At 53.8% G+C, this 27,266-nt stretch overlaps 1 protein-coding gene and 1 long non-coding RNA gene across 35 annotated transcripts; one reads left to right on the top strand and one right to left on the bottom strand.

Moving 5' to 3' along the window:
• Positions 1-1,628: 1,628 nt before the first annotated feature.
• PAX6 (paired box 6) lies at positions 1,629-27,266 on the top strand. 34 transcript variants are annotated; one of them, XM_085579598.1, is made up of 15 exons: positions 1,629-1,788; positions 5,824-5,943; positions 8,338-8,480; positions 11,996-12,072; positions 12,414-12,468; positions 15,156-15,286; positions 16,175-16,216; positions 16,310-16,525; positions 17,088-17,253; positions 21,487-21,645; positions 22,421-22,503; positions 22,756-22,906; positions 23,029-23,144; positions 25,140-25,290; positions 26,161-27,266. In XM_085579598.1, exons 5-15 carry the CDS (start codon positions 12,459-12,461, stop codon positions 26,244-26,246), a joined length of 1,311 nt encoding a protein of 436 aa, XP_085435724.1. In that variant the 5' UTR covers positions 1,629-1,788; positions 5,824-5,943; positions 8,338-8,480; positions 11,996-12,072; positions 12,414-12,458; the 3' UTR covers positions 26,247-27,266. The 34 variants fall into 34 exon arrangements, with proteins under 34 accessions (XP_085435724.1, XP_085435720.1, XP_085435728.1 ...); XM_085579602.1 differs by having other exon boundaries at positions 1,654-1,788; positions 23,047-23,144; XM_085579619.1 differs by lacking the exon at positions 16,175-16,216 and having other exon boundaries at positions 1,654-1,788; positions 16,310-16,324; positions 23,047-23,144.
• Positions 7,164-7,866, bottom strand: LOC146767230 (uncharacterized). The gene is made up of 2 exons (XR_014955280.1): positions 7,774-7,866; positions 7,164-7,336 (listed from the first exon to the last, which is right to left on the bottom strand). It is a non-coding gene; the product is annotated as an uncharacterized LOC146767230 (long non-coding RNA).

Raw genomic sequence — 27,266 nt, 5'->3', positions numbered from 1 at the left:
GACCCGAGCGCGACAGGAGCAAAAACCAGCGGGGACACACACAGGCGTGGGGGGAGACACTGTGTCACCCCGTTCCTCCGCTCCCTGCCCGAGCCTCCCCGGCGCGGCGGGGCGCGGGGGCTCCGCACGGCTGCGCGGCGGGGCGGGGGCGGCCGCTGCCCCGGACACCCCGCCCGCTCCGGGCTGACCCCGGGCCTGTCCGGGCCCCCCTGCCGCGGAGCGTCCCGAGGCCGCCCCCGGGGTCCCGCCTGCCTCCCAGCGCAGCTTTTGCAGGGTTTTTTCCCCCCTATCCTTTATTATTGTCATTTTAATTTCTTTTTCTTTTCAGGCGACCTCTCGGCCAAATACGGACTCTGCTCCCCACGCTCCCCCACCTTCCTGCCTCCCTTCCCTCTTTCTGTCTCTATTTTTTTTTTTTTTTTTTTAGGAGATAAAAAGGCAAACAGAGCGCTCTGGCGCTGGCGAGGGGCTGTTTGCCTGCCTCCGCCGAGGCCTGGCCAAGCAGACTTGGCTTCACGCCTGAGCAGTTTCTGGAGAGCGGCGCGCTGGAGAGCAGGGGAGGCAGCACCTGGCCCTGCTTTAGGAGCCATCTCCTTTTATTGACAGCCAGATAAGCAGGCGGGAGCCGTGGTGTTTCCAACGCTTCCCTGGAGGACCCTGCCGGGTTGCAGGGAGCCGCAAGCCCCTTAATGGCAGCGGCTCCAAACGAGCCGCGAAACCTTTTCCTGGCAGCGCCCCCGGGGCCGTCGCTACCTGCCAACGTGCGGGACTTGCGCGGCCGGCCCGCCTAAGGGACAGGGTCACCCCGCACCCGAGCGGGATCCCTGCCCCGGGCAGGAGCGGAGCAGGGGCCGGGGCAGCGCCCCGCACCCCGCTCTCCCCGCACCCCCCGGCACAGCCTCCTCCTAATGGAGCCCGCAGCCCCCGCCCCACCCCAGTCGGGCGGCAGGTTCATGAAACATTTAAGTGCAGTTCAATAAAACTATCGGCGGCGGGGGGAGGCCTCTTGGCCGATGAATTATTTACCCTGACAAGTGTGTGCAAATAACGGCCTCTCCCTCCCGCTCTAATGGGAGAGGGCGCGCTCGGGGAGCCCGGCCGGGCCCGCACCGCCCGCGGAGCTGCCGCGGCGCTTCCCTCTGGCAGCGCCCCGCTCCCGCAGGAGAGCCGAGGGCTTGGGGACCACAGCGTTCCCGAGGAGCCACGGGGCTGCGTCAGCTTTTGGGGGCTCCTTTTCCCCGTGCAAGAGTGTCCCTCATGCGGAGCGCGTTAAAGAAGCGAAGAAGGCAAATCTCAGCCGAAAACTGAGCTTTCAGAGAGGCGGGGATAGGCCCGGCTGCCGGCAGGGCTGGGCTGGGGCGAGCCGTCGGGCCGCAGCCGCCGCGTTTGCCGGGAGCAGCGGGAGGAGGCAGCGACCCGAGGGTGCCCCGGTGCACGGGATGCCGTCCCGCGGCCGAGCCCCGGGCGGGGCGGGGCCGGGCCGGGCCGGGCCGTGCCCGCCGACGGGGCGGGCGGTGTCGGGGCGCGCCGTCCGCGCTCGTGTCGCCCGAAATGTCTCATTAGCTAACTACTGTCCGCCGTGACGTCACCGGGGCGGCCCAGCCAATGGGGGAGGCGCTGCCGTGGGTATTAAGGGAAAGTTAGTGCAAAGGCAGCACCCCTCTTTTGCTGTCATTGACATTTAAACTGTGTGGCAGGTTCTCGCGTGGAAATTGGCCACCGGAGCCGCCAGGTACCTCCTCCCGGCCGCGGGGCCGCCGCGCCCGGACCCTCCGCTCCGGCTGACAGGTAACGACTCCGCTCGCCCCGGCCGCGGGCCGCTCCCGACGGGAGGGGCCGGGCACCCCGACCCCGGCACCCCCACGCCGCGGGGGGAAGGCGACGGGAGCGCTCCGGAGCCCCGCACAACAGGTGGGGGTGGGGGGGAGCGGCTCCGGCCGCTGCCCGCCCGTCGGAGGGGGCGCCCCGGGGCGGAGGGGCCGGCCGGCGGTGGAGCCCTTTCCCAAACTTCCCCCGCGCGGGCGGCGCGGCCCCCTCCCCTTCCCCCCGCCCCGTGACCCGGGCCCCGCTCCCTCGCCGTGACCCGTCTCGGGTGGCGGGGGCAGCCGCGGGTTACCGCGCCCCTCGGAGGACCCCGCACGGCGCCCGGCTCGGGCTCCGGCCCGCACGGCCCCGCGGAGGAGGGCCGGCGGCGGGGCTGCGGGAGGCGAGCCCCGGCTGGGTCCCTGACCCTCCGAGCTGCCGTCGGGGGCCGCGTCCCGGCCGCTCTGCGCCGCGAAACGCCGGCGGCTCGCCGCTCGCCGAGGACTCTCGGTTGTCCCGCTCGGGTTGGAAAGGTCCGGTCGCCAAGAGGCGACCACCTCTCGGTGCCCAAACTCAGGGTTTCCTTCCCAACCCTGGTGCCTCTGCTAAATCAGGGCGTCGGTGGGAAAGAGAGGTATCCTAGAAAGGCCGTTCTTCCTCCGAAATAACGCTAAACAAAATAACAGCGTAAATCCTAAAACACCGCTTACCTGTCTTCGAGCGTCTCCAAATTCTCCTTATGGTGCGTTAGCGGGAACGCTCCCTGTGATGCTTCACTATAATATACCGGTAAATGGACATTCTCCTTCAGTAATAAATCAAACACCATCTATCTCAGATCCTCCTCCCTAATTAGAGATGTTTATTGGAGATGGTGTTTATCCAGCTGTCATGCCGAGAAAAAGCTGTGACATAATTACCTCTGACCAGATAGTCTTTTATATGCATATCTCGCTGACATATAAAGGAATCGGATTGCATTGAAAAAATGACAAGATCAAATGTTGATTTTAGCCGATATAATAATACTTCTGGTCATTAATTTAAATCCAACTTTTAGGCTCTCCAAATTACGAATCTCGCTATTTAAGCTTTTTTTTTTTTTTTTTTTTTTTTAGCAGTTAAATGATAGGTTCTACCAAAAGGACGGGCAGAGGGAAATATGCCTTGCAAACTTGCCGCAATAAATCAAATACGCCAGCTAAAAGAAAAAAGAGCCCTCGACCCCTCAGCCTAATAACGCAATTGACGTGAATACGAGGAGTTTCCCTATCCCTTCCTCGTGGTTTGCCAAGTGGAGGTTTTGCTGCTGTTTCGGGAGGCCGGGAGGGTCCGGGATGGGAGAGAGGCGAGAAGGGGACACCTCCTTAACGCGTTATTTTTAACCCCGCACCTCGGCGGGGCCAGCGCGACTCTGCTTCCTTTGCTTTCGTGGCTTTGGCAGCGCCTGCGGAACCATCTGCGTGGGGCTGCGAGCGAGCCCTGATAAGCTCCGAATTACTGTGTAATTGAAAATATATTTTTGGGAAAGGCTGGTTTTACAAATATCAAGGGTGTAGGCTTTTGATCCTTTCTGCCGCCTGTGTTCTCCAGTTGCTAATAAAACTCGCATTGAGCTCCTTAGTGGCTTGATTAACAGGCAGATTAACTGTTACTGGGGTTTTGAACAGCTTGTCCCAATCAATAGCATTTAAAAAGCCCGTCAGGATGCGCTAAGCTTTCACCCCCCCCGTTCTTTTCTGAAGGCTTTTCGAGCGGGTCTGGTTGCATGACACTTTTCCCATATTTATAATCAAAGGCTTTCTCGTACGGAAAGATTTGTGTGCGTCTTCCAGTTTCAGAACGACTTCGGCAAGGTCCAGAAAGCCTTTTTTTTAGCTTGCCATGCGGAGCTGTGCCTCGTGCAAAAGGCCAACATAAAAGAGGTTAAATCGATTCCAAACTTTTTGCGGATTGTTTATAAACTAGAAAAGCTCCACTTAACTCAGTGTCCTGCGCATTATAGGTTTCAAACACTGTCTCTACATATACAAATAGGCATTAAGTGTCCTGGAGGCAAAAGCATTGTAGTCTAAGACGTCAGGATTTGTGTATCTCTTCAGTTTTAGACCGAACTGGACAAGAGGACTTTAAGCATTTTTCTGGGTATTAAAAAAGGTAGTTTGCAGACCAGATATTAATACAAGGAGACGATCCTGGAGTTTCTAACTCAGCACTTTCTGCTTTCAACACCTAACAAAATACGAAAGGGAAGCAAACGCTGCTCTTTGATACAAATCAATACCAAGGCACGAGATCATATTTTAAAAGTGAAAATTATTTTAATTAGGAAAAAAAAAAAAAGGCGCGTCTTGCCACGTATAATAGTTACTTACCTTTGGTTTTTAAACCATTTTTATATTACGCCCATTTTTTTTCTTTTTGTTTGGAATAGTTAAGGAAAAAAAAAAAAAGTGGAGGGAGGAAAAAAAACCCCAAAAACAGATGCAGAAAAATGCTACTCATATTAATCCCGTGTGGATTTTAAAGTAGAAATCTTCAAAGAGTGCCTAAATCCATGCCGAGAGCCAGGGCCGGGGCCGCGGGGTCCCACGGCCGCAGGGTCCCACGGCGCAACCCTCTCCTCGGAAAAGGGAAAGGGGAAAAGGGGGGGCGGTCTGAGCCTGCAGGAGGGCAGGGCTTTGGGGGCGAGGGGAACGCCGAGAACCTCACAGCACTTCTGCCCCTCTCTCCCCCAATTACAAAGGCGAGCGGAGTCATTTTAAAAGTGGAAAATTCACTTTCAAAAAAAAAAAAAAAAAAAAAGAAGAAGAAGGAAAAACATAAAGAAAAGGAAGACAAGAAAGGAAAAGGGGGAAAAAAAAAAAAAAGGAAAAGGAAAACCAGGCCGGCCGGGCAGGGAGGGAGAGCAGTGAGTGGCAATCTGCTAGATGGAAAAAGCAAGAGCACAGCGTTTCCTTGGGAGGTATCCAGGCACGGCAGTCCCGGCGGGTCCCGCTGCCCCCGCCGGGGCCGGGCCGGGCGCTCCCGCGGGCGCGGCGGGGCCGGTCCCGCACGGTCCCGGTCCCGCCCGGCCCCGGTCCCGCCCGGCCCCGGTCCCGCACGGCCCCGGTCCCGCCCGGCCCCGGTCCCGCGCGGCCCCGGTCCCGCGCGGCCCCGGTCCCGCGCGGCCCCGGTCCCGCCCGGCCCCGGTCCCGCCCGGCCCCGGTCCCGCACGGCCCCGGTCCCGCACGGCCCCGGTCCCGCCCGGCCCCGGTCCCGCACGGCCCCGGTCCCGCACGGCCCCTCCGCTGCGGGCGGAGGTAAAATGGCGGCGCGGAGCCGCGGGGCTCGGCGCCGGGACAGCCCCGGCCCCGCGGGACGCGACGGGGCGGCCCCGCTGCCGGCCCGGCCCGGCCCGGCCCGGCCCGCTGCTCTTTCTTCCTCCCAACTTTGGCTCGGGGCTCCCGCGCCAGCGGCGCCCCCCCGCACCCGCCTGACGTCACCGCCTCACCCCTGCCCTCCCCTCCGCACAGGGAGGGATTTTTTCTTTTCTTTTTTTTTTTTTTTCTTTTATTTTTTTTTTTTCGGATGGGTGGGGGCGTTAAAAGTTTTTTTGGGGGGAGGGAACACAAAGCCCGCGGCGCCCGAGGGGGAAATAGCAACAAGATTACGGCTGCTTTATTCTGGCGAGGAGGCGTAAGAAGGTGCTAATCCAAGGGATGGCTAATTGAGAGCTTGTAAAAATGATATTTGCCTGCAATTTCGGACAAAGTGGTTTTTCTCTTTTCCCCCTTTAACGCCCTGTGGACAAGAGTATAAAACCATCTCTTATTTGCTAGAGGGGGAGTGCAACAGGGAAAAATAAAACCCTACAACAACAACAACAACAGACAGAGGAGTATAAAAAAAAAATCAAAAGCCACGGACACGACTGACTTCACTCCAGAAAAAGGACTAGATCCCAGCTTTTAACATCCCTTCGGATCCTCCGCGATTGGTGCGAGTTTACAAATCGCAGCCTCTTTCTCTCGCCCGCAGGATGCGTGCGGCGGGACGCTCGGCCTCGGCCAGCGGCAACTAGGAGGGGACCGGCTGCTCCGCGGGACGGCTCGCCGGGACTCACCCACCCTGCCTGGCGGGCGGGCACACGGGACACAGGTTCGTACTTCATTTTGGACTTTGTTTCTCTTCTCTTTTGCCGCTCTGGAAATTCTCCTCGGCGCTTCTGGAAGGATGTCTGGCCAGGGGCAGGTTAACTTGGTGGCGGATGATGCTTTGGAAAGTTTTGGAGAAGAGGAGAGGAGTTGGGGGTTGCCGGGTGAGGGAGGTGCCTGCCCGAGCCCCTGGTGTTGGCAGAGCCCCCCTTGGGGTGCCCCGAGCCCCACGGCCGGGCTGCCCTTACCTTCAGGGGGGATCCCGTCACACCCAAACGCTGCCGTGCGTCCATCGCGATATTCGGCTCCGTGTCTAGAAAAACGCGTGGCTCGGGGCAAAACTCGAAAGGAAACAAGCCCCGCAGGCTGACCTAGGCCTGGCCAGGGCGGCAGAGCCCCTCGCTGCTGCAGGTGGGGCCGGCTGGATCCCGGGCCAGGAGCGCGGCCGCTTCCCTTCCCCGCATCCTCCGAGGAGAGGCTTTCCTCGGGCCGCTCCCGGGCTGGAGGAAGGGCCGGGGGACGGTGCCCGCCTCAGGCCGGGCCTCCCCAGCGGGCGCGGAGCGGGGTGCTCACCGCGGCACCCCGGCTCGGGGGAAGGGAGCGGCGGAGGGACAGGCAGCAGTCTCTTAAGAGCCCATTTTGTGCTATTAGGGAGCGGTGGCAGCTTCTCGGCGGGACAGGGGATGACAGTGCATGACGGCCGAGCAGCCCATTATCCCGCTCCCATTGAGGCGCCCTTTCACTCACATGCAAACTCCTTGGCAGAGTCGTTTGTCTCCTCATTGTACTTTATTTAAGAATGCAATGGTTGTCAGGGCTCTTATTCAATTTCAAGATACTTTATTGATGAGCTTTGACTTTTAGCACTTTTCACATGTCAAGAGAAGTCAAGTGTATGCGGCTACGACTTCATTTTATGCTTTGCGCGTTCATACTCTCCACTTTCCGCGGTGGCTCTTGGAATTTCTTTTTCCTGTCTCTTCTCCTTCTTCCCTTTCTTTTCCTCAAGCTTTTTTTTTTTTTTTTTTTTTTTTTAAATTGTTTTTTCCCGATGCAGACCCCCCTTTCCCCTCCCCCCGGACCACTCGCCATAACCGATTGGGACACCCTGAGCTCGGACTGGTGCTCCCAGTGTAACCTTAAATGCATGCGCTGAGGGGTTGCTTTAGAGTTTACTGAGGTGTGTCTTAATAGTCCGGCATTCAACAAATGTACTTGTGGTGTGTGGTCAGAGCAGCAAAGTCATTTACTTACTTTCCCCCTTGATTTTCTGGCAGCCAGTGAAGGGGGTTCCTTGCAAAAAGAGAGGGAAGGAGGGGGGAGCCTCTTCGGACGGGCATAAAGCGGCAGCACTGCCCAGCGCCCGGCTCTGCCCTTCTCCAACTCCTCCGTGGGGTCTTTAAGAAAAAAAAAAAAAAAAAATGAAAAAAAAAAAAAAAGAAAAGAAAAAAAAAATCAGCCCGTCAGCCCTTAGTCAACAAATGGCACGTGGGAGAAGTTGGTGAGTGTTTGGTAAAGGACTCTTCAGGGCCTTTCACAAGAGCCCTCAATACACAAAGTAAATGGTGTATTTGCTCTGCTCTTTCCCGGCCGGGCAGAGCCTCCCTCTCCCAGCGCCGGGAGCAGGGAAGGAGCGCTGCGGCCTCGGGGAGCCCCGCTGCCGAAGCGCCTGTCTCCCAGATATTTATGCCTTTACCATTTGAATGTTATTTCCCCCTTATCTCCCATTGTCGGACTGGAGCGAACTGTTTAAATGCAAATTGATCTCCCCCCTCCCTCCTCCTCCTCCTCCTCCGCCATCACCGCCGCGGCCCCCTCCCCCAGCCAGCCCGACCTGAGGACGCGGCTGGGAGCGGAGCGGAGCGCGGCGGGCCCGGCGGAGCGGAGCGGAGCGGAGCGGAGCGGAGCGGAGCGGAGCGCGGCGGGGCCGGCGCGGGCTCGGGCGGCGGCGCCGGGCCCTGCGCATTCATATTCAAACGCCTGGGCCAATTGGGCCGGGGCGGGCGGCGGCGGCCAATGGGCGGCGGGGAGGCGCTGGCGGCGCTTTGCATACGGCGATATTCGGGTGGGAGCGGGCGGCGTTTGCACGGTGCGGAGTGATTAGTGGGTTTGAACGGCCGGCCCCGGCTCCGCCGCATTTCCCGCTCGGGTCCGGGCGCAGGGAGGAAGTGTTTTGCTGGAAGATGATGACAGAGGTCAGGCTTCACTAATGGGCCAGTGAAGAGCAGTGGAGGCGAGGCAGAGACCAAGGCACACACACATTAATACACTTGAACCATCACCAATCAGCATAGGTGTGCTCTGCCTCTCTCTCCCCACTTCACTCACACACTCTTTTATCTCTCGCTCTCCAGTCACTGACAGCCCATTTTATTGTCAATCTCTGTCTCCTTCCCAGGAATTCAAGATCACACAACCAGCAGCTTCAGTGGAGAAAAACTATTTTGCTGGCAACTCTTTTTAAAGCGCCATCATTTCAAATCAGTGCGCTCTTAAACTATTGACAGGAGCTTTGACAACAAGACAGGATGCCTCATAAAGGTGAGTCTGTTCATTTATTCTCCCAACTTCTCCCTCCTCGCATTTTAATATTTAGGCAGGGCTCTCTCTCTCACCCCTCCTCTCTCCCTCTCCCTCTCTCTCTCTCTCATATTGCCATTTGCATTCCGGAGAGCTTCCCAGGGAACTTTCCAGCCCAGGAGCTCACAAACTTTCTGCCTTTCACATAAGCCCGTGTCCTCTGGAAAAGCTAAAGCATCTGACTCGGAAACCAATGCCAACACCAGCAGCAGTAATTCCCACGCAGCGTTTGCTGGCCGGGGAAACCACAAGCGCCGGTGGCTGCGGTGCCGGTGCTGCCGGTGCCCGGCTCGTAGGGGTGGCGGGAGCCGGGCCGGGCTCCGGCCCCACGCCGGGCTCCGGCCCCACGCCACGCCGCGTGGGAGGGAGGGAGGGAGGGAAGGAGAGAGGGAGGGAAGCGGCGCCTCGCTGCCCCCGGGGCGGCCCCGTCCCCGACTTCTGCTTTGTGTTCTGCGGTCTGGGTTAGGGAAGGCTCACTCCTGATGGTAGAGAAAAACAGAGGGAGAGCGGCCGGGAGAGTTGCGTGGGGAGGGGGAAAAAAAAAAATTAAAAAATGAACCCATATCCTAGGCCAAGTCAGCTCCCAGGCGCGGTACAGGCGGGGAGCTGAGCGGAGCTGAAGGGCTGTCAGCTTTAATCAGCCACCCGGGGATCTTCCCAACTTGTCCCTAGTGCCGGCAACTTTCCCAGCTCCGGCGCGGGAGAAGCGCCGGGGGCGCGGAGCGGCCCGCACCGAGCACGGCCCCACCGGGAGCCCCGTCCCTGCTCGGCACCGGGGCTCGTCGTTCTCCCGCTTTGGAGAATTTTTTTTTGCTCCCTTTTTAAATCGATATGCTGCTATTTTTTTTTTTTTTTAATTAAAAAACCCTTAGCATCTCTTATTTCTACAAGAGCCCCTTTGATCCGCCTCTGCAATCCCTCACTACAGCAAAGCTTTTTTAAAAATTTTAAATATTTAAGAAGTTATAAACTCTTCGCCAAGCAAGGAAAAAAAAGAAAAGAATTCCACCAGAAAAGCACAACAATAAACTTGGTTCCATTTTACTCGCAAGTGCATTTGCAAAGAAAAAAAAAAATCTGGGTTTGAATTTAACCTTGTAATGCTTTGCACGAAGGGGTTTCATGGGCATGCGGAGCAAAGAATAATTTCTGGAAAGTTTAAAAACAAACTTTCTCGAATGATTTAATGTACCTGGTAGAGGTTGTTTTGGAAAACGACAACAACCTACTAGAGAAGAAAAGTGAGTGCATCTTCTCCATTTTAAGGGCATAAAATAATAAAAGTGGCCCTTGACAATACATGTTTATAGCTGCGGACCTTCACCAGCAACTCATCGCAAACCGATTAGTTTTTATCTTTTTCGCGTTTGCCCCGGGAAGGCGAAACTTTGCCCTTAACGCCTAGATACGGTTTCACCGGGAGAGGGGGGAAAATACTCTCTGCCTTGAGATTATATGACGATTTCGAGATTAAAACCCGAGTTGAGGATTAGGCCTGGCCTATTAGGACACGGCAAATTGCATCCCAGCTCTCGGAGGGAGGCGGCCGGTCCCGCGGGATGGCCCGGGGGTGCGGGGGTCCCGCGGGGCACGGCAGGAGGAGGCGAATTCCCGCTCGCGGTGCGGGCCCGGCCGGGGCTGCCGGGCCGGAGGCGGCGGCGAGCTGCTGGGCAGACACGCAGCTCCTTGCCCCACGCCTCCTCTTACCTTGCTGAAGACCTTGGTTACCCTCGCCCTCTATTGTAAACCGCTTTCGGCTGTGTTTGGGTTTGTTTTGTTTCGCGGCTTTTTATTTTTTTTTCCCCCCCTTTCTCCCCCTCCCCCCTCCTCACCCCGCTTCTTTTCTTTTAAACCCACTCGGTGTCATTTCTGAGGTCCGTGCGGGCAGAGCTGAGGGTTGGAAGTTTGCTGGTGCCTTTTCGGATGGCTTCTTTCGCCTCGTAGGCCCCGCGTTTATGATTTGTGCATGAAATATGGGAGGAAATTGTGTCTGGAGCGGTGGGTTTCCCGTTCGGTGTGTGTCTATGCAGACGTGTTCGGTGTATTAAAGGGATGACTTCACGTTCAGTTCAGCTGAAGGAGATATCACCACGTCTCCATTGAAGTACAGTGTAGCTTGCTCTGCTGCTAATCAGGTAGCTCTCCAAAGAGCAGTAAATATTTACCAGTTAAAGTCTTCACGCTGCGAGAAAGTACTTGTTTGATGTTTATTTTTATGGATTTAAGATTACTAAAAGCTACTTAATAAATTATACCATGGCTAGTCCTGAATGGGGAAACGTGCCTCTTTGATTTCTCCATCATATGCAGGAAGAGTAAAATTAATATTCATTACAGGCGCAAAAGAAAGAGAATGAGTATTTTTAGGCGAAAAAAAAGGGAGAGAAAATGAAGGCTGCGACTATTTCATTATTTTACCTCCTTTTTTTTTAGCAACCCCCTTGAATGGGCTCTTTATTGTAATTGTCCCTCCCCAATTGAGCACCCCACTGAGCTGTTGTATCTTTTTACAACCCCTAACAACTCGCACCAGTAACACAATTACCGCCAGATATTTATAACGAGAAATTACTTTTCCATTTTCACCCGCGACGATTTCAAATAAATACATGGGGACGCATAAATAAATAAATAAGTGGGCCGGGGGTTGGCGGGGGCGGGGGGGGGGGGGGGGAGAGAGGAAAGGAGGGAGGGAAGGAAGGTGGCGAGAGGAGGAGAGAGGGAGTAGTGGAAGGAAGGAGGGAGGGAGGGAGCGAGCCAGCGAGCGGGGGGGTGGGGGGGAAGGCGCTGGGGACTGTCCAGGCGCTGGGTCAAGGCAGGCACTAATGAAGGGAGAAGGGGCTTGTTTCTCTGCTCTTTGTAAGTTGGAGGGTTGTTGGTCCGTTGAGTTGGGAAGCTGCGCGGCCGGTTAAGGAGCCTGCGTTTCTGCACTCGGGGTTTGGGTAGAGGAGCAGAATGGAGGCCATTGTTCGCTTTCTGTAGGCTTTGTTTAACAGTTCTCACCCCCTCCTGTTCTTACTTTTTAAAGCAGTGAGGCGAGGTAGACAGCGTGTGTCACAGTACAGTGAAAAAGGGGAAGATCTAAAGACCAAAAAAGAAGTTAATCACAAGACGGGGAGTTTGGGGGAGAAAAAGTTGCTAGAGCCGCGCGGAAAAGGGGAGAGGGAAATAAAACCATGCACACACACTCACAAAAAAAAAAAAAAAAAAAAAAACAAAACAAAAAAAAAAACCACAAAAACCCCAACCCCAAACCTCGAGGAAATACCCGGAGGTAAAAATGGAGCCCCGCTCCCAGCACGCAGGGCAGCCGGCGGAAGGTTCCCCCCGCCGTGCCCCCCCGCCGCCGGTGTCCGCGCAGCCCCCGCGCAGCGCCGCCCGCTCCGCTCCGCACCCCCGGGCCGCGTCCCGCCGCCCCGCACACCTTCCCGGCGTCGCTGCACACCTTTTAATGTACTTCTTCTGCTTTGTCCTAGAGGGAAGACTTTAACTAGTGACACGCAGATGTGCGAGTCCCTAAATTGTATGAGAGGACAGTCCACCCCGCTTTCAGGCAAGTTTAAAAACATGACTTCGGACTCTCTTTGTGATTGTTGTCGCTCCACTTAATACACCACCTCAGCGAAGAGCACTAACGACGAGGCAATACGCCACCTGCATGCAATTAAAACGAGAAACCACTTGGCGGGCTGCTTTTCTTAATTTTTTTCCCCTGCGAGTTAGGGATACATATGAACATTTTTTTTGCCTTGAGGTATTAAAGCCCCCAAATCCTTAAACGAATCGGGGGAAGATGCCTAAGGAGAACAAAGTTAGCCGGTGAGATACTAGCCTCTCTGCAGCTTAACCGTGTGCATTGCCTCCCCTGATTAACGCCTATTTTGTCACTGATAGACTGCTATAGGCGACCCCCGTGGGATACTGCTCTATCAGCCCAACATGCAGAACAGTAAGTGACTCCGCGCCCCTTCGCGGCCGCGGGCGCGCAGGAGCGGGCGGCGGAGCGGGGCGGAGGGCTCAGGCCGGGCCGGGGAGGGAGGCGGCTCCGCCGGGAGCGGGGCCCTGCGCGGCCGCCGGCGCCCGCCCGCCCCGTCGGGGCGCGGGTACCTCCGAGGGCGGCGGGGACGGGCCCGGCAGCGCTGTCACGGCTCTCGGGCCGCTGGGCCAGGCCCGCTGCGTGGCCAGGACCTGGCTGGGTCCCTACCTTCTCTGCCGTGGGAGCTGGGCAGGAAAAAGCCGCTCCGCGTTAGGCGCAGTTCCTCGCCGCCTTTTGGGTTTATTTGCTTCCCGATTCTGATGCCTCTGTGGATTATTAATTTTTCGGGGGAGGGGGAGGCTTTTTGTGTTGTTGTTGGGGTTGCTGGTGTTGTTTAAGACCTCGTGGATAGGCCTGTGCCCTTCTCAGAGGGGACAGCGCTGGCACAGGGCGGGAGAGCACGGGGACCGAATCGGGTGTGCTGGCCTCTCCTTGCGCCCCGGAGAAAGGGGCTGCACGGAGCTCGGAGGGACTGGCCGTGAGGGCCCAGCCGGTCTGGAGGAGGCCTTCTCCCCCTCGGGACGCGGATCCTCCGCGGGGTGAGCCTCACACGCCTCGGGCCCGCTCATTCTGCGCGCGTAGCGGCGGCGAGGAGCGCAGGTCGAGCTGCGCGGCCCTTGCGCGGAACGGCCGGCCCCCACCCCAGCGCTCCGCTGGAACCTGACAGGGGACGCGCGGCTTCGGGACCCCTTTATCATCCCACCCTTAAACCCATTCATAAGTTGTCCCCCCCCGTGTGAGGAGCAGCCGGAAAAGCGGAGGGTTTAGGGATTTCTTAGCTATCCCTTTCGTGAAGCGCTTTTTTCTTCTTTTTTTCTTCTTTTTTTTTTATTTTTTAAATTTGGTTTGTTTTGGTGTTACTTTGTGGGGGTTTTGTCCTCCTTTTATCTTCCGGGGCCGCTGCGTGCGTGTGCGTGCGATGTTTTTTCATTTATCCCGAGCAAAACTGAGCTTCGGCAGCCGGGGGAGGGTTTTACCTGCGCCTCGCAAGGACGGCGGCGGCTGCCCTTGGCCGTGGCGTGCCGAGGGCTTATGGTAATGGGGGATGCCTTCACTCGGCCGTTTGGGATCGCCACTGCAAAACGCAGAAAAGATATCATTCGGGTGAAGCCTTTATTTTGTTTAAAGGTCGCGGCGGGCTCTTCAGGCTTTGTGTTAATAACTCCTGGGTGTATATGGTGCAGAGCATCCAAATTGACACCATATGTTTTCCTATTAGATGACTAGCAATAGAATACAAGGCGCATAATCATTGCCACTGGGCGAGATCTACACCGCTCTCCAGGGAAATTATATAATGATTAAGGCTTAACCTTTTAAGTGAAACTTTGATTTTGCTTTCCCCACTGCCATTTTTTTTATGTCGGCGAGGGTCTCCCCGCACGCATTCACGGGGACGAGGGGCAGAGGAGCGGGGGGGAGGGAAAGAAGCAGCCGCGGGACTGCGCCCCCGGGCCCGCACCGCCGCCCCGGGCCGCCCGCCCGCCGGGGCGCAGCCCGCCGCTCCCCGGGGCACAGGCGGGGAGGGACGCGGGGCTCCTCTCCCTCCCCGCCGTGGGGAGCGCAGGTCGCAGCTCCGGCCGCGCTGCTGGGCCGGGGCGGCAAATTCCCCAGCCCCGATGTCACTTCGAATCCATTGCGCGGGGAGCGCGCCCCCTCGGTGTGTCCGCGCAGAGCCCCCGGCTACCGCAAACCGCAGCCTCCCTCGGAGGGAGAGCGAGTAGAGTTCAATCTAGTCTGAGTGATATCCAAATGCGGACAGAAAGGGTCGTTTTATCATGCTACTATTTGTCGTGACGATGCAATTTTCAAAAGCAGAGTACTGTCATAAAGTGACACGCCTGCCACAAGTGCTCCAACTGATCTTTTCAATTAGCCTTCCATGCATGATCCGGGGCGACTTCCGCCTATTTCCAGAAATTAAGCTCAAACTTGACGTGCAGCTAGTTTTATTTTAAAGACAAATGTCAGAGAGGCTCATCATATTTTCCCCCTCTTCTATATTTGGAGCTTATTTATTGCTAAGAAGCCTGGGCTCTTGGAGTCAATTTATCAGGAGGCTCCAAAGAGAGGAGAGCGGAGAGCGCGTAGAGCAGAGCTTCTCCAGGGAGACCTTCAAAGCCTGGAGCTTCAGGTTGGGCACTGGCGAGGCAGCCTCTCGCTTTGCTTTTGGCGAAGCGAGCTGCGGCTGGGCGGATGCAGGCAGGCTCGCTTGGGCTTGGGCTTTGGGCTTTAATTTTTTTTCGGCGGGGAGGAGAAAAAAAAAAAAAAAAAAAAGAAAGAAAAAAGGCGACGCAAAGGAGCAACCCAAGGCGAACCAGCCAGGAGTATTCTGGGCTTTGGGGTTGGGTTTCGGGGTTTGTGGCTGCCGCGGGTTTCTCAGACGGGGAGTGCGCCGTGGACGCGTTTTGGGAGCGGCGATGGCTCCCGGGGAGCAGAGGGCGAGGATGGCGGCGCGGCCGGGGCCGTTCCCGGCCGGAGCGGTCGGCCTGGCCGGGCGGAGCGGGGCGGAGGGGAGCGGGGCGCTGGGGCGCTCGGCGGGGTTTGCGCGGCTCGGGCGGGAGCGGAGGGTGCTATGGTGGGCGCTGTGCTTCCCGCAGGTCACAGCGGCGTGAACCAGCTCGGCGGGGTGTTCGTCAACGGGAGGCCGCTGCCCGACTCCACGCGGCAGAAGATCGTGGAACTCGCTCACAGCGGCGCCCGGCCCTGCGACATCTCCCGGATCCTGCAGGTGAAGGCGGCGGCGCCCCCCGTCCTCCCACCGCTCCGTCCGCTCCGCTCCAGCGCCGCTGTGTCACCGCCGGGCGCCCGGGCGCTAATGCGACCCCCCCACACCCACCCACCACCACCACCCGCCTTCCAGCCTAATAAAACGATCCATCTGCTCGATTGTTGCTGCAAATAGACCTTTCGATGCGTATATATACATATATATGCCTTTGCAAATATTTAAATTTCTACTTTTCGTTCTCCCTTATTTCCATCCGGTGATAACCCGCGCTGTCGTTACAGTTAGTTTGCTGTAATAAACTGAATTATACGGCTCGGCATAATTTCAGTTTCCTCTCCTTCCCTCCCTACCCCCCGTATTTACTTATGATTTTGTGATATCTGTATGCATTTGGCGTGGCTTACTGTTTATTTTTTTTTTAATTTTTACTTTTTTTTCTTACAAATAAAACAAAACAGTACCTAAAAAAAAAAAAAAAAGAAAAGAAAAAAAAAGTGAGAGAGAGAAAAAAGAACCCCCCTCAAAGCCACGCTGTTTTATATCGGAATCTGTCCTTACGGACATTCACGCAATCTGGCGCAGTTCAGGGTATTTTGTTAATGTAGGTCGTGAAAACCCTTCACTCACCCCTTCCCCCTCAAGTCCTTTGGCTAAGAGCAGTGAGAAGGATGGAGACTAGTCCGGTTTACCTATTGTTCGCATTTAAGGTGCATTTTAACCTTGATACTAAGAGAATTACGTTTTGACCAGATGATTTTTTTTTTCTTCCAAATGTTTTTAAAGTATCACTTTTGTAGAGGGTAGGGCCACGAATGTAATTTAAAAAAAAAAAAAAAAGACTCTCTAAGTAAGTTCTCATACCATTTAAGGTATATTTTTGTGTTATAGACCCATGCAGATGCAAAAGTCCAAGTGCTGGACAATCAAAACGTAAGCTTGTCATTGTTTAATGCATACTTAAACAATTTTATTTTTGTCTTGAAATTATTAATAATGTGATTTTCTGTCCGCTTCCCTATCCAGGTGTCGAATGGATGTGTGAGTAAAATTTTGGGCAGGTATTACGAAACTGGCTCCATCAGACCCAGGGCAATCGGAGGTAGTAAACCGAGAGTAGCGACTCCAGAAGTTGTAAGCAAAATAGCGCAGTATAAACGAGAGTGCCCCTCCATCTTTGCGTGGGAGATTCGAGACAGATTACTATCAGAGGGGGTCTGTACCAACGATAATATACCCAGTGTAAGTTCATGGAAAAAACCTTCCTGTGTGCCGTGTACAATGCTGGGTAGCCGTAGCGAGCCTCTGCTTCCTTTGTTTTGGTATCAGAAGAGAGGATAGCAGGTTCACATCATTTGCATGTGGCAGGGTCAGACGCATTTTTTCATACAGAATCTGACAAATGCCTTTAAGGAGGGGGAAAAAAAAAAAATAAAAACCAATATGCGGGTCACCCCTGCGCCTGGCGCCTCAGGACTGCAAGCATCAGTCGGAGCCATCACTCTGGTTTTGCAGGGTTGGGTTTGGGGCTTTTTTTTTCCCCTTTGCTTTTTTTTTTTTTTTTTTTTTTTCCCTCCCCCGTGGTTTGTTTGTTTGTTTGTTTGCACCACCACCAGCAGCAGTGAGCGAGCCGGGGCGGCTGGCGGTGCGGGGCGGCCGCAGCGCGCAGCCGGCGCTCGGGGAAGCCTTGACTCGCGCCCAGGTCGAGCCGCCCGCTGCGCAGGGGGACGCGGGGGTTGCGCGGGTGCCTGGCGGGGAGCGCGCTACCGCACTACCATTGCCTTTCCTGTCCTTTGCCTTCCAGGTGTCGTCGATAAACAGAGTCCTACGCAACCTGGCTAGCGAAAAGCAACAGATGGGTGCCGACGGGATGTACGACAAGCTAAGGATGCTGAACGGGCAGACGGGGACCTGGGGCACCCGACCCGGCTGGTATCCCGGCACTTCGGTACCCGGGCAGCCCACACAAGGTAAGGGACAGCGCGGTCGCCGCTCCCCAGCCCGGGGCGGACCGGATCGGCTCGGTTCGGCCTCGTCCGGCGGAGGTAGCCCCGACGCGGGTCCACCTTGCCCCTTCCCCGGGCGGAGGGTGGCGGGCGTTCGTCCGCCGCCTCCCTGGGCGGCTGCGGGCAGGTGGGTGCGGGGCCGGCGGCACGGTGCGAGCGCCCTGCCCCGGCCCGGCGGTGGGCACGGGAGCCCAGCAGCGTCCCCTGCCAAAGCCGCGTCCGCCGAGCCGCGGTGCTGGCGGCCGGACGGGATCCGGGGCTGAGCCTGAGCCTCGCCCATCGCCCGGTAATTAGGGCTCCCGCTCCCTGCCCGGGCCGCCTTCCCGCGCCGGGGTCTCTCCCCAAAGCCGGGGCGATCGGTAACTATCTCCGTAGGGCTGATTATAATTCCTCCTCAATGGACCCGAAACAACTTTGTAAATATAGGAAACTGTTTATCCTGAAGATTAATAGGTATTTGTTGTAGGAATGACAAGGGGATAATATGAAGGATAATGGGATGTTACGTTACATACTTAAGATGGTTAATGGCTTCTTTTTGAATGCGGGCTCTGTTCAGGCTCGGCTCTCCCTGGCTCTGGTCATTCCTTTAGAAGAGGTGTCTATATGCAACAACCTGCTTTTTGTTTTCACCCCGCAAGGAAAAAAAAATCGGTAACAGTGTGCGGAATATCTGGTACAAAGGATGTTTCTGTCACACGCAAGAATTTGTTATGGGAACAATTCTGTCGCTATGTAATTGCTCATTAGAGATCGTTTTGTTTCTCATTAAGGCGACATGAATAAGCGTCTAGTTGAAGGAGACAGCTGTAGAAATGTTCCACAGGAGACCTCTGGACACGATATGGCACCGCTTGCCAATTAGACATGTCAGTTTTAAGAGAAGAAAACAGTCTACGAAGGACACTAGAAAGATAGAGCGGAGCCCTCGCTTCCCCCCACCCCCACTTGGGTGTTTTTTTTGTTGTCCGGTTGCGGGGTTTTCCTTTGGCGTTTTGTTTTGCCCGATGTCCACCCCAGGAGCCGGGGCGGCTCCTGCCGCCAGCCGCCCTCGCCTGGCCCTTACCTGCGCGCCCCGGCCCGGCCGGGCTCTCCGGGCGGCCCCGGCGCCTTCGCTCGCTGCCCGCCCCGAGAGGCGAGGCGCGGAGCGCTGCTGCGCGGGGCAGCGCACCCTCCGCCCGGCAGCGCTTTTGGGGTTTTGATGTATTTGTTTGTTTTAGGAAAGGGGTTGCATGGGGAAGTTTCGGGCTCCCTGCCGCAGGGCGGTGCTCGGAGGCCCAGCCCTTGCGCGGGTGCGGTGCGGGCACACCTGGGCCCGGCGGAGCCGCCCGCGCCCGAGGCGGGGCCGGGGGCCGGCGGCTCTTTGGGGGCAGCGGTGACCCCTTCCCGTGGCGCGGGGACGAGCGCAGTTCCCGCAGGGGAACGGGGGCCCGGCGCAGCGGCCGGAGGGCCTCGGGAGCCCCGTCCGAAATCCCGAAACGAAGCGGTGCGGAGCGGGCAGGGCTGGCTCGGGCCGCGGGTGTGCGTGGGCAGCAGAGGCGAGGGGGAGGCAGGCAGGCACTTAAAACATCCGCATGGCAAAATTAAAATTAATAAAATGGATTTCCTCTGGAATATTCATGCTCCCTCTAATGTTTTTCCCTTGCAGGGGTATGTTACTGGATTTTAAGAGTCCATTACTCAAAAAGCATAAGGCGAGGTTAGGTCTCAGAGGGGTACAAATATGGTCTCAATCTGATAAACGCCATGCAGCAGTGAATAAAATAATGGATACATGAGGGCTGACAGAACAAAAAGAGACATCTCTATCCGGGAGAAATTCTCTAGTGATTTAGTGGTTTTAGGGATCACCGAGACACTGTTTCTTATCTTTTTTTCTCCCCTCCCTCTCTTATAAGACTAAAGCCTTCTATAGGATTTAGACACTTTCTCTTTCAACAGATGCTACAATGTTTTGATCCCGGCTCTATAGCTGAGAGGTGCTGCAATTGGTTTGCTATCTTTTTTTGCTTGTTTTCCGCCTCACTGATTAAGACACTAAGAAACTAAGGAATGATTTTATTTCCCAGCGTCTTTTTTTTTTCTTTTTTTTTTTTCTTCCAGGAAACAAATCCTATACCCAGCGTCAGATGGTCTGGCTATAGGATAATAGGGACGGACATTCACTTGCTTTCTTACGGATTAGGTCTGGAAGGTGGAACAGTCCTATTGAGATCGCTTCTTTTAGGGGCTTTAAAAAAAAACCAAACAACCAAAACCCAAAGGGAAAAAAAAAAAAAAAAGGGGGTGTGTGCCTAAAAAGAAGATATCTTAATTGTCCGGGATAGGGTTGGAAATGACCATAAGCGAGTTTAGGTGAAACTTTAAGTTAGCTGAAAGATTTTGGGGAGACGTGGAGCTCACCGAGACGGGGTGGCAAAGAAGTACTGCCTGAAAACTCGGGAGCGGGGGCGCCCGGTTCGGGAGCGGCCCGGTGGGCTCGCTCCGCTCCCCGGCAGGTTCGGGGCGCTCTGCGGAGCGCTCCGGGCCGCGGGGGCCGCGGCCATCCCCCGGGCGCCCCCCGGGCGCTGCGGGCGCGGCCCGAGCGGACAGTGATGGATGAGGGCGGTGGCGGAGGTGAGCGCGGCCCCTCCGCGGGCGGGCGCGGCCCCCGGCGCTGCCACCCGCGCTTGGCAGGGCGCTGCCCCGCCGCGGCGGCCGTCCCGGGCCCGGGGCTTTGTGTGCCCTGAAAGGCGGCTCCCCCCGCCCCCCCGCTATTCACCCGCCGCCGGCCGCCTCAATGGGGCTGCGGCCGCCCATATGGTGACCACGGCCGCTGAATCCCTGTGTTTAAATGGAGGAGAAAGTTCGGGTTTTAAAACATTTCAAAGTGGTTGAAAGGGTCCCACCAGATCCTGTCACAATTCCCCCCGAGCTTTGAAGACCGGGGCCATTGTTCGCCGATTATAAATGATATTACTTTAAAGTTGATTTCCCACAATATTTAAAGGATGTCGCGGGAGTGTCGCTATTTATTTTTGGCGTAACTTTTCAAGGGAATTAGCATAAGTAGCCCATGCGTCCCTCACCCCGGCTCCCTCTTTATGCGACATCAAAACGCTTCGAAAAATATGCTTTGAAAGGGAGAGGGAGAGCTCATTTAGGACAACGACTTCTCTGCCTCGCCGGCAGCCTCCGTCCCTCCGGCCCCGGCGGCCGGGGGTGCCCGCGGAGCCCCCCAAGAGCAGCCGGCCCCGGGCCGCTGCCGCCTCCGCCCGGGCGCCGAGCACAATGAAACTTTCCCTGTTTAATGACAGAAATTACATTAAAAGTGGTGGAAATGCCCTAATTAAAAATGTACCACTTAAATGATATGCCAAACGCTCAGCTGCAGAACAGCGTATTTAGCTAGTTAGTGAACTCGCTACTATTTCTTTTAAAATTACATGTTAAAATTTTAAAAGAAATCTTACTTTTCTCTGGTGCAACACATTACAAAGAATGGACAGTCCTTTTATCTAAATATAAAATTCCATTTTCAGCAATTATAGCCTGTTCTTGGTGATGATATAATTACAGCTGTGCTCAGTAATAGGTGTCAAGGCAATGCACACTCATACAATAGTTGAATAAAACTGCAGAACAATGCAGGCACTTCTAAATTCACAACCTTTAAAATGAAATTGACTGTGCAGAATTCAAATAAAAACTGGATAAATATTTTTTAAAAAAGATTACAAGCTTGGTTTGGTTTCTTAATAGCATTTTCTGCAAACCTATCAACATCTAATTGATTAGATAGGAATTACTGATTATAGATAATCTGAAATACTGAACATCACTATTTTAAATATAGCAATAGGTAAATAAATGCAGCAGACGGAGGAGACTGCCATGGCACTCCAGCAGGGATTCATGGAAAGAATCACTTTCAGGGGAAAGTATTTTTATGCAGGTTTTATTCCAGAGGGAAAACAAAATGAAATTAAGACCAGGTGATCATAATTCCTCATCTCCGATGTTTACGTAAGGCTGGAAACTGAAATGTTTCCGTGTTACCTGTGCCATTAGCGCCGTGCTGCTTTGATACCCGAGACATTTTTAAGGGAGGGTGTCAGCAAACATGGCTGAGCTCGTTTCCAGTTGCATTATTTCTCTGATAGGGATCTTCAAACAAGGGTACCTGCATTTCACTTTCTGACTCTCTCGGCTCCACAGATGGCTGTCCGCAACAGGAGGGAGGAGGGGAAAACACTAACTCCATCAGCTCTAATGGAGAGGACTCGGACGAGGCCCAAATGAGGCTCCAGCTGAAAAGGAAGCTGCAGAGAAATAGGACATCCTTTACCCAAGAGCAAATCGAAGCCCTTGAGAAAGGTGAGTGACATTTTCCTACGGCTGAAGCAGGAGAGAAAACAAAATGTGCCCCGACTACATTACCAGCTGAATGTAAGCACGGCATTCCTGTGCCTTATATATATGTATATATTTAAACTCTGTGGCTCTCTCTGTGCTCTTTTATTCACAAAGCTACAAATATTCATTGGTGTGCCCTGAAAAGCTGTTAAAACTGTTTCCAAAGGCGAAGTGTTCAGGGCACAGGTGACACCCATGCTGCACCCCAGGCTTCTCTTGGGGAGATAACTCTCCTCCCATCCATTGTGCTGCATTGCTGGGGAGGCGAGGGCAGGCAGGGGGCTGGCAGAGTCCTCCATGCCTACCCCCATGCTCACTCCCCATCCCCAGTGCCCGGGGCTGGGAGCAGCTGCCCTTTTCCCTGGCCAGCCTGGGCGCACCTCGCCTCTGACCCGCCGCGGAGCTTTGCCCTCCTTTTGCGCTGTTATTTAGCGACGTGCCATTTTGCTTTGTGGTGACAGGGTCAGAGCTGCCTTGGGGACCCCCTCAGTGGAGGCAGAAGCCCTCACTGCTTCTTGAGGGATGCAGCATTGCGCCCAAGCCTGCCCATCCCTGTGGCAGTGCTCCCCAGCAGGCAAGGCGTCCTCCTTGCTAACACACAGGCAGAAAGCTCAGCTTTGCCCTTACAGTGATGCTTCTTAGGAGCATTTAGAGCACAGGCAGCACAGGAGCAGCTGTGGTTTCACAGTCAGCCACATCAGCTCTGCAGCTAATGCAAAAATATTTCCTTCTGCAGAATTTGAGAGGACCCACTATCCTGATGTGTTTGCAAGAGAGAGACTAGCTGCTAAAATAGACCTGCCTGAAGCAAGGATACAGGTACTGATTTGCTCTGCAATTATAGCTATTATTATTTTTACTATTACTACTCTGATTTTGTTACTCCTGGCTTCTCAAAGCATGGTGCAACCCATATTTATGATCAGGTATTTGCCCATGTCCCTCTTTCAGGAAAATAGCAGCAGCTGGCTTTGCTTTCACCCACTGCTTTGCTCTTGAGCTACGTGGGGGAGGCCCCATGCCTCTAGTCCTTGTCAGGTCACTCACCTCTCTCAAATTCTGTATTTTCAGGTGTGGTTTTCCAACAGAAGGGCCAAATGGAGAAGGGAAGAGAAGCTGAGGAACCAGCGAAGACAAGCCAGCAACACTCCCAGCCACATTCCCATCAGTAGTAGTTTCAGCACAAGCGTTTACCAGCCGATCCCACAACCAACCACCCCCGGTAATGCCACCAACTCGCTCACGTCCATCCATCCTCCGGGCCAAATGAGACTCTGAGGCTGTGCTGCCAGTTGTAATTGTGGTTAAACTAATGTGTTCGTCTATCTGTCTATTCTATTATAGTTTCCTCTTTCACATCAGGTTCCATGTTGGGCAGGACGGACACGGCGCTCACGAACACGTACAGCGCGCTGCCGCCCATGCCCAGCTTCACCATGGCCAACAACCTGCCTATGCAAGTAAGTCCAGTGCCACGCCGGGGCACGACATTCCCTGGGGACTTGGTAGCCCCTGGGCTGTGTGGGAGTGTGGGTGGGGACCGCTCCTCTGAACGATGAAGGATTGCAGACCCAAAGTGTGCTGCAGGGAAAGCAGCACCCAAGGGCTTCCTTGGCATTAAAGATGCCCTGTTTGGGAGAATCAGAAGGGAAAGGGCACTGAAGATGCGGTGCTCAACAAGCACTTTTCTCAGTTTTTAAAGGGAAAAGTCCTCAGATTTGCAAGGCAACAAATCTGGGATAAAAAAATGCTGTTTGGAAAAAAAAAAAGCAAAAGTGGTTAACCTCTGGAACTTGCTGATGCCATATTGTGGAAATTGCTGCCTGAATAAGCTGCTGGAGGGATCCGACCTTCTGGATGTAGGTAACGTGGCAGCGGCACATTAGGAACACCTGAGAGAGGGAAGGATGTGATTAGCATCAGTGGTTATGCCAGCTAAGCCAGAATTGCAAGAGCTGTCAATCCTCATGCCTGAAAGCATTAGCTGATCACCAGCTGGGTTAGGAAGAAATCTATTCCTTTGGGGTCTGTTTCTATAGACCTTTCAGATGCAAAATTCCTCCTTTTTTAATGGTGGGGCTGGCCTAGGAAGGTGCTGGCCAATTACGGGAGTTTTACAGCTTTGTCTGAGGCACACAGCATTGACCACTGCTAGAGACAGGCGAGCAGATTAGAGAGCCTGACTCCTTCACTGCGGCAATTACGATGTTACTAATTGCTGAACCAAAATTAACCAAATAAAGTTAGAGTCTTGCAAGTCTGTGGAAAGGAACGGTGTTGGCTGGGTCGCTGCTTCGTGACGTTGGAGGCCGGCGGCGCCGTCCCCGGCAGCGGGCTGGGAGCAGATGACAAAAGATCAAAAGGCTGATACAGGAGGGGACCCTTGGGAAAGCAGGAGGCCCCTGATTCACCACTGGGCACCTGGGCAGGGGCACAGCCTCGCTGGAAAATGCTGCCTACGTGGTCACCGTGGCAAGGCAGGCAAGTGGGCTCAGAGGGGGAGCCACTGGCATCTCTGTGCGGGTGCACGGAGCGTTGGGTGCTCTCCCAGAGCAAGCTGGGCTGTCAGTGCTGCTGGAGAAGGCGTGTGGCAGGGATGTGCAGACAGGAACTGTGTGCAGACGTGTCGGGTCTCGTGCGTGCAGGCTGGGAATTACTCATCCTGCTTCCTGCTCCCTCGCTGCCTCTGCGGGCAAAGGCTGTGCTGGTCCCCACTCACCCAGCAGCCTGCAGCAGGAGGAGCCCCTGCTTGGTCCCTCTCTGGCACTGTGCCATCCCCCAGCCCCTGCCCCCAGCTGCTGTTCCCCCTGGCAAATTGGGTTTTTAGGGGTTGCAGTTGAGGTAAATGGAGATGTCTGCTCTGGGATGTTGCTAGCACAGGTTTGGGGTGGCTGCGGCTCTGATGGGGATCAAGACACGTGTGTGTGATGGAGTTTGGGGATTCCCCTTCAAAGCCTTGGTCCCTCCAACCCTGGTCTGTGTGTATGTGCCCCATGCTGGCAGACACAGGATCAGCCTCTAAAATATTGGTTACATCGTAGTTACAACTACAACTAAAATGTTAATTACATTGTAGTTACAGCACTAAGTGCGAGGTAAGATGCTGGCCCTGTCTCTGGCTGCAAATGGTAGGAGACATCTTTATTTTACATGGGTATAAACAAGGGCAGTGCTCAGGCTTAGGGACGTAACACCTCCATCAGCATCTGGATGTAGGGATCTGCTCACCAAGCACTGAAAAAGCGCCAGTCACCGTCCACGTTGCTTTTTAGCTCAAAAGCCTCCATGAAGGGCCTGCTTGATTGGGCTCCTAAACAAGTCTTTACACTGGGGTGCCTGAATTTGAAACTTGAAGCTCATTTTTTGCTGTCTGAGGGCTGGCACATCCGTGCCCAAGAGTGTGATGCTGTCTTTACCTGCAGGGCCACTTACCACTTTGTGCTTTGCCCCCACAGCCCCCGGTACCCAGCCAGACCTCCTCCTACTCTTGCATGCTGCCCACCAGTCCATCGGTGAATGGACGGAGCTATGATACATACACCCCTCCTCACATGCAGACACACATGAACAGCCAGCCCATGGGCACCTCTGGCACCACTTCCACAGGTGAGTGACCCCCTGCTCCCCCAGTCTTCCTGCCAGCCTGCCTTCCCTGCTCCAGCCATCAGGCTTTTCACTTGTATTCCCTGTGACAAGTCTCTCCTCATCACTGGGGGAGGGCTCTCTGTTGGGATTAGTTGCTGCCATACCAGGCAGAAGATGAAAATGTATAACCTTGCAAACTAGAGCAAAAAAATTCTGATTTTTAAGCTGCTTCTTGGACAACTAGACGGAAAGAAAGCTGATTAACAGAGGTGGTGTGGAAGTAGCAGGACAGAGGCAAGCTCTTTTAGTGAGCCCCCCATCCCCCAAAATCTTCCCTGTACAATTAAATTCTAAATCAGCATTTATTTCAGCATTAAATTTCAGCAGAGATATCCACAGTGCTGAGGTTAAGTGTATGTGAAACTCTTTGCAGTACTGGGCACATTTTTACTGTGTCTGTGTCAGATGTTATTTATTGCCAAAGGTTTGAAGTTATCAAAGAGGCAGGGAACCTGTAGAAATATTAGCCCGTGCATAAAAAAGGCAAATCAGGGCAAAAAAGGGCAAGTGTCAGCAGAAACAGGAGCAATCCAGGCACTTTTCAGAAGAATAGAACTGTTCAGTGTATTTTGGACTGAATTCTCAACTGATACAAATGAGCCCAGACTCTGGCATTTATCTCAAAGCATGAAAGTTTATTTATAACAGCAATCAGTGAGATGCGCATAATTTTTAAAATATATACGTCCCCAACCCCTGCTTCCACAGGCTGGTAGACGGTGAGATTTGATGTTTACTGGAGTACAAGCTCAAATCTGTGAAACTGTAAAGCAAAAATTGTGCTATGTATAGAAAAAACTAAAATATCCATTTTCCCCTCTCAATTTTCAGGTCTCATTTCCCCTGGAGTGTCAGTCCCCGTTCAAGTTCCTGGCAGTGAACCTGATATGTCTCAATACTGGCCAAGATTACAGTAAAACATGTGTTAATTCCGTAAATGACTATATGGACAACAGTTGGATGTTCAGCAGTATTTTATAAAGGAAGAATGGCTCTCAGAGTACTTCTGTACTGCAACTGTGCCCTATGCTGTAACACATGGAAAAGACTTTCACATGGACCTTTGTACACTGAAGGCATTATATCAGTTGGAACAAATCTTCATTTTGGTATCCAAACTTTTATTCATTTTGGTGTATTATTTGTAAATGGGCATTTGTATGTTATAATGAAAAAAAAAAAAAGAACAATGTAGACTGGATGGATGTTTGATCTGTGTTGGTCATGAAGTTGTTTAAAAAAAAAAAGAAAAGGAAAAAAAAAAAAAGAAGCCATGATCAACAAGCTTTGCCACGAATTTAAGAGTTTTATCAAGATATATCGAATACTTCTACCAATCTGTTCATAGATTATGGATTGATGTTCCAAGTTTGTATCATTCCATTGCATATAATTAAACCTGGAACAATACGCACTAGATTTATGTAAGAAAAATATCTGTTGGTATTTCCAAAGGTTGTTAACGGCTGAAGCTATGTGCAAACAGGGGTTAAGAGAGAGCTTCGATGAAGAAAAGAGTTTGATAGATAAAAGGTAGATTGTGTCTTCGATATAATCCGATTTGTTTTATGTCGAAATGTAAGTATTTGTCTTCCCTAGAAATCTCCCAGAATGATTTCTATAATAAAGTTAATTTCATTTATATTTGACAAGAATATTCTATAGATGTTTTATACACATTTTCATGCATCATACGTTTCTTTTTTGGTCGGCAAGAGTTAATTGTTCTTAGATGTAGTTGTACTACTGTTCACAGTCCAATCATCTTTGTGCATCTAGAATTCATTCCTAATCAATTAAAAGTGCTTGCAAGAGTTTTAAACTTAAGTGTTTTGAAGTTGTTCACAACTACATATCAAGATTAACCATTGTTGATTGTAAAAACCATGCCAAAGCCTTTGTATTTCCTTTATTATACTATTTTCTTTTTAACCTTA

Source organism: Lonchura striata, chromosome 5 (assembly GCF_050655825.1).
Source record: "Lonchura striata isolate lonStrDom1 chromosome 5, ASM5065582v1, whole genome shotgun sequence".
NCBI classification, from domain to species: domain Eukaryota; kingdom Metazoa; phylum Chordata; class Aves; order Passeriformes; family Estrildidae; genus Lonchura; species Lonchura striata.
This window is presented reverse-complemented; position numbering and strand designations above follow the sequence as displayed.

Excerpts from the sequence above, each read along its gene's own strand:
- PAX6 (XM_085579594.1), top strand. Across the intron at positions 22,504-22,755 it reads TGCCTGAAGCAAGGATACAG|GTGTGGTTTTCCAACAGAAG; the intron begins GTACTGATTTGC and ends CTGTATTTTCAG. Across the intron at positions 25,291-26,160 it reads CTCTGGCACCACTTCCACAG|GTCTCATTTCCCCTGGAGTG; the intron begins GTGAGTGACCCC and ends CTCAATTTTCAG.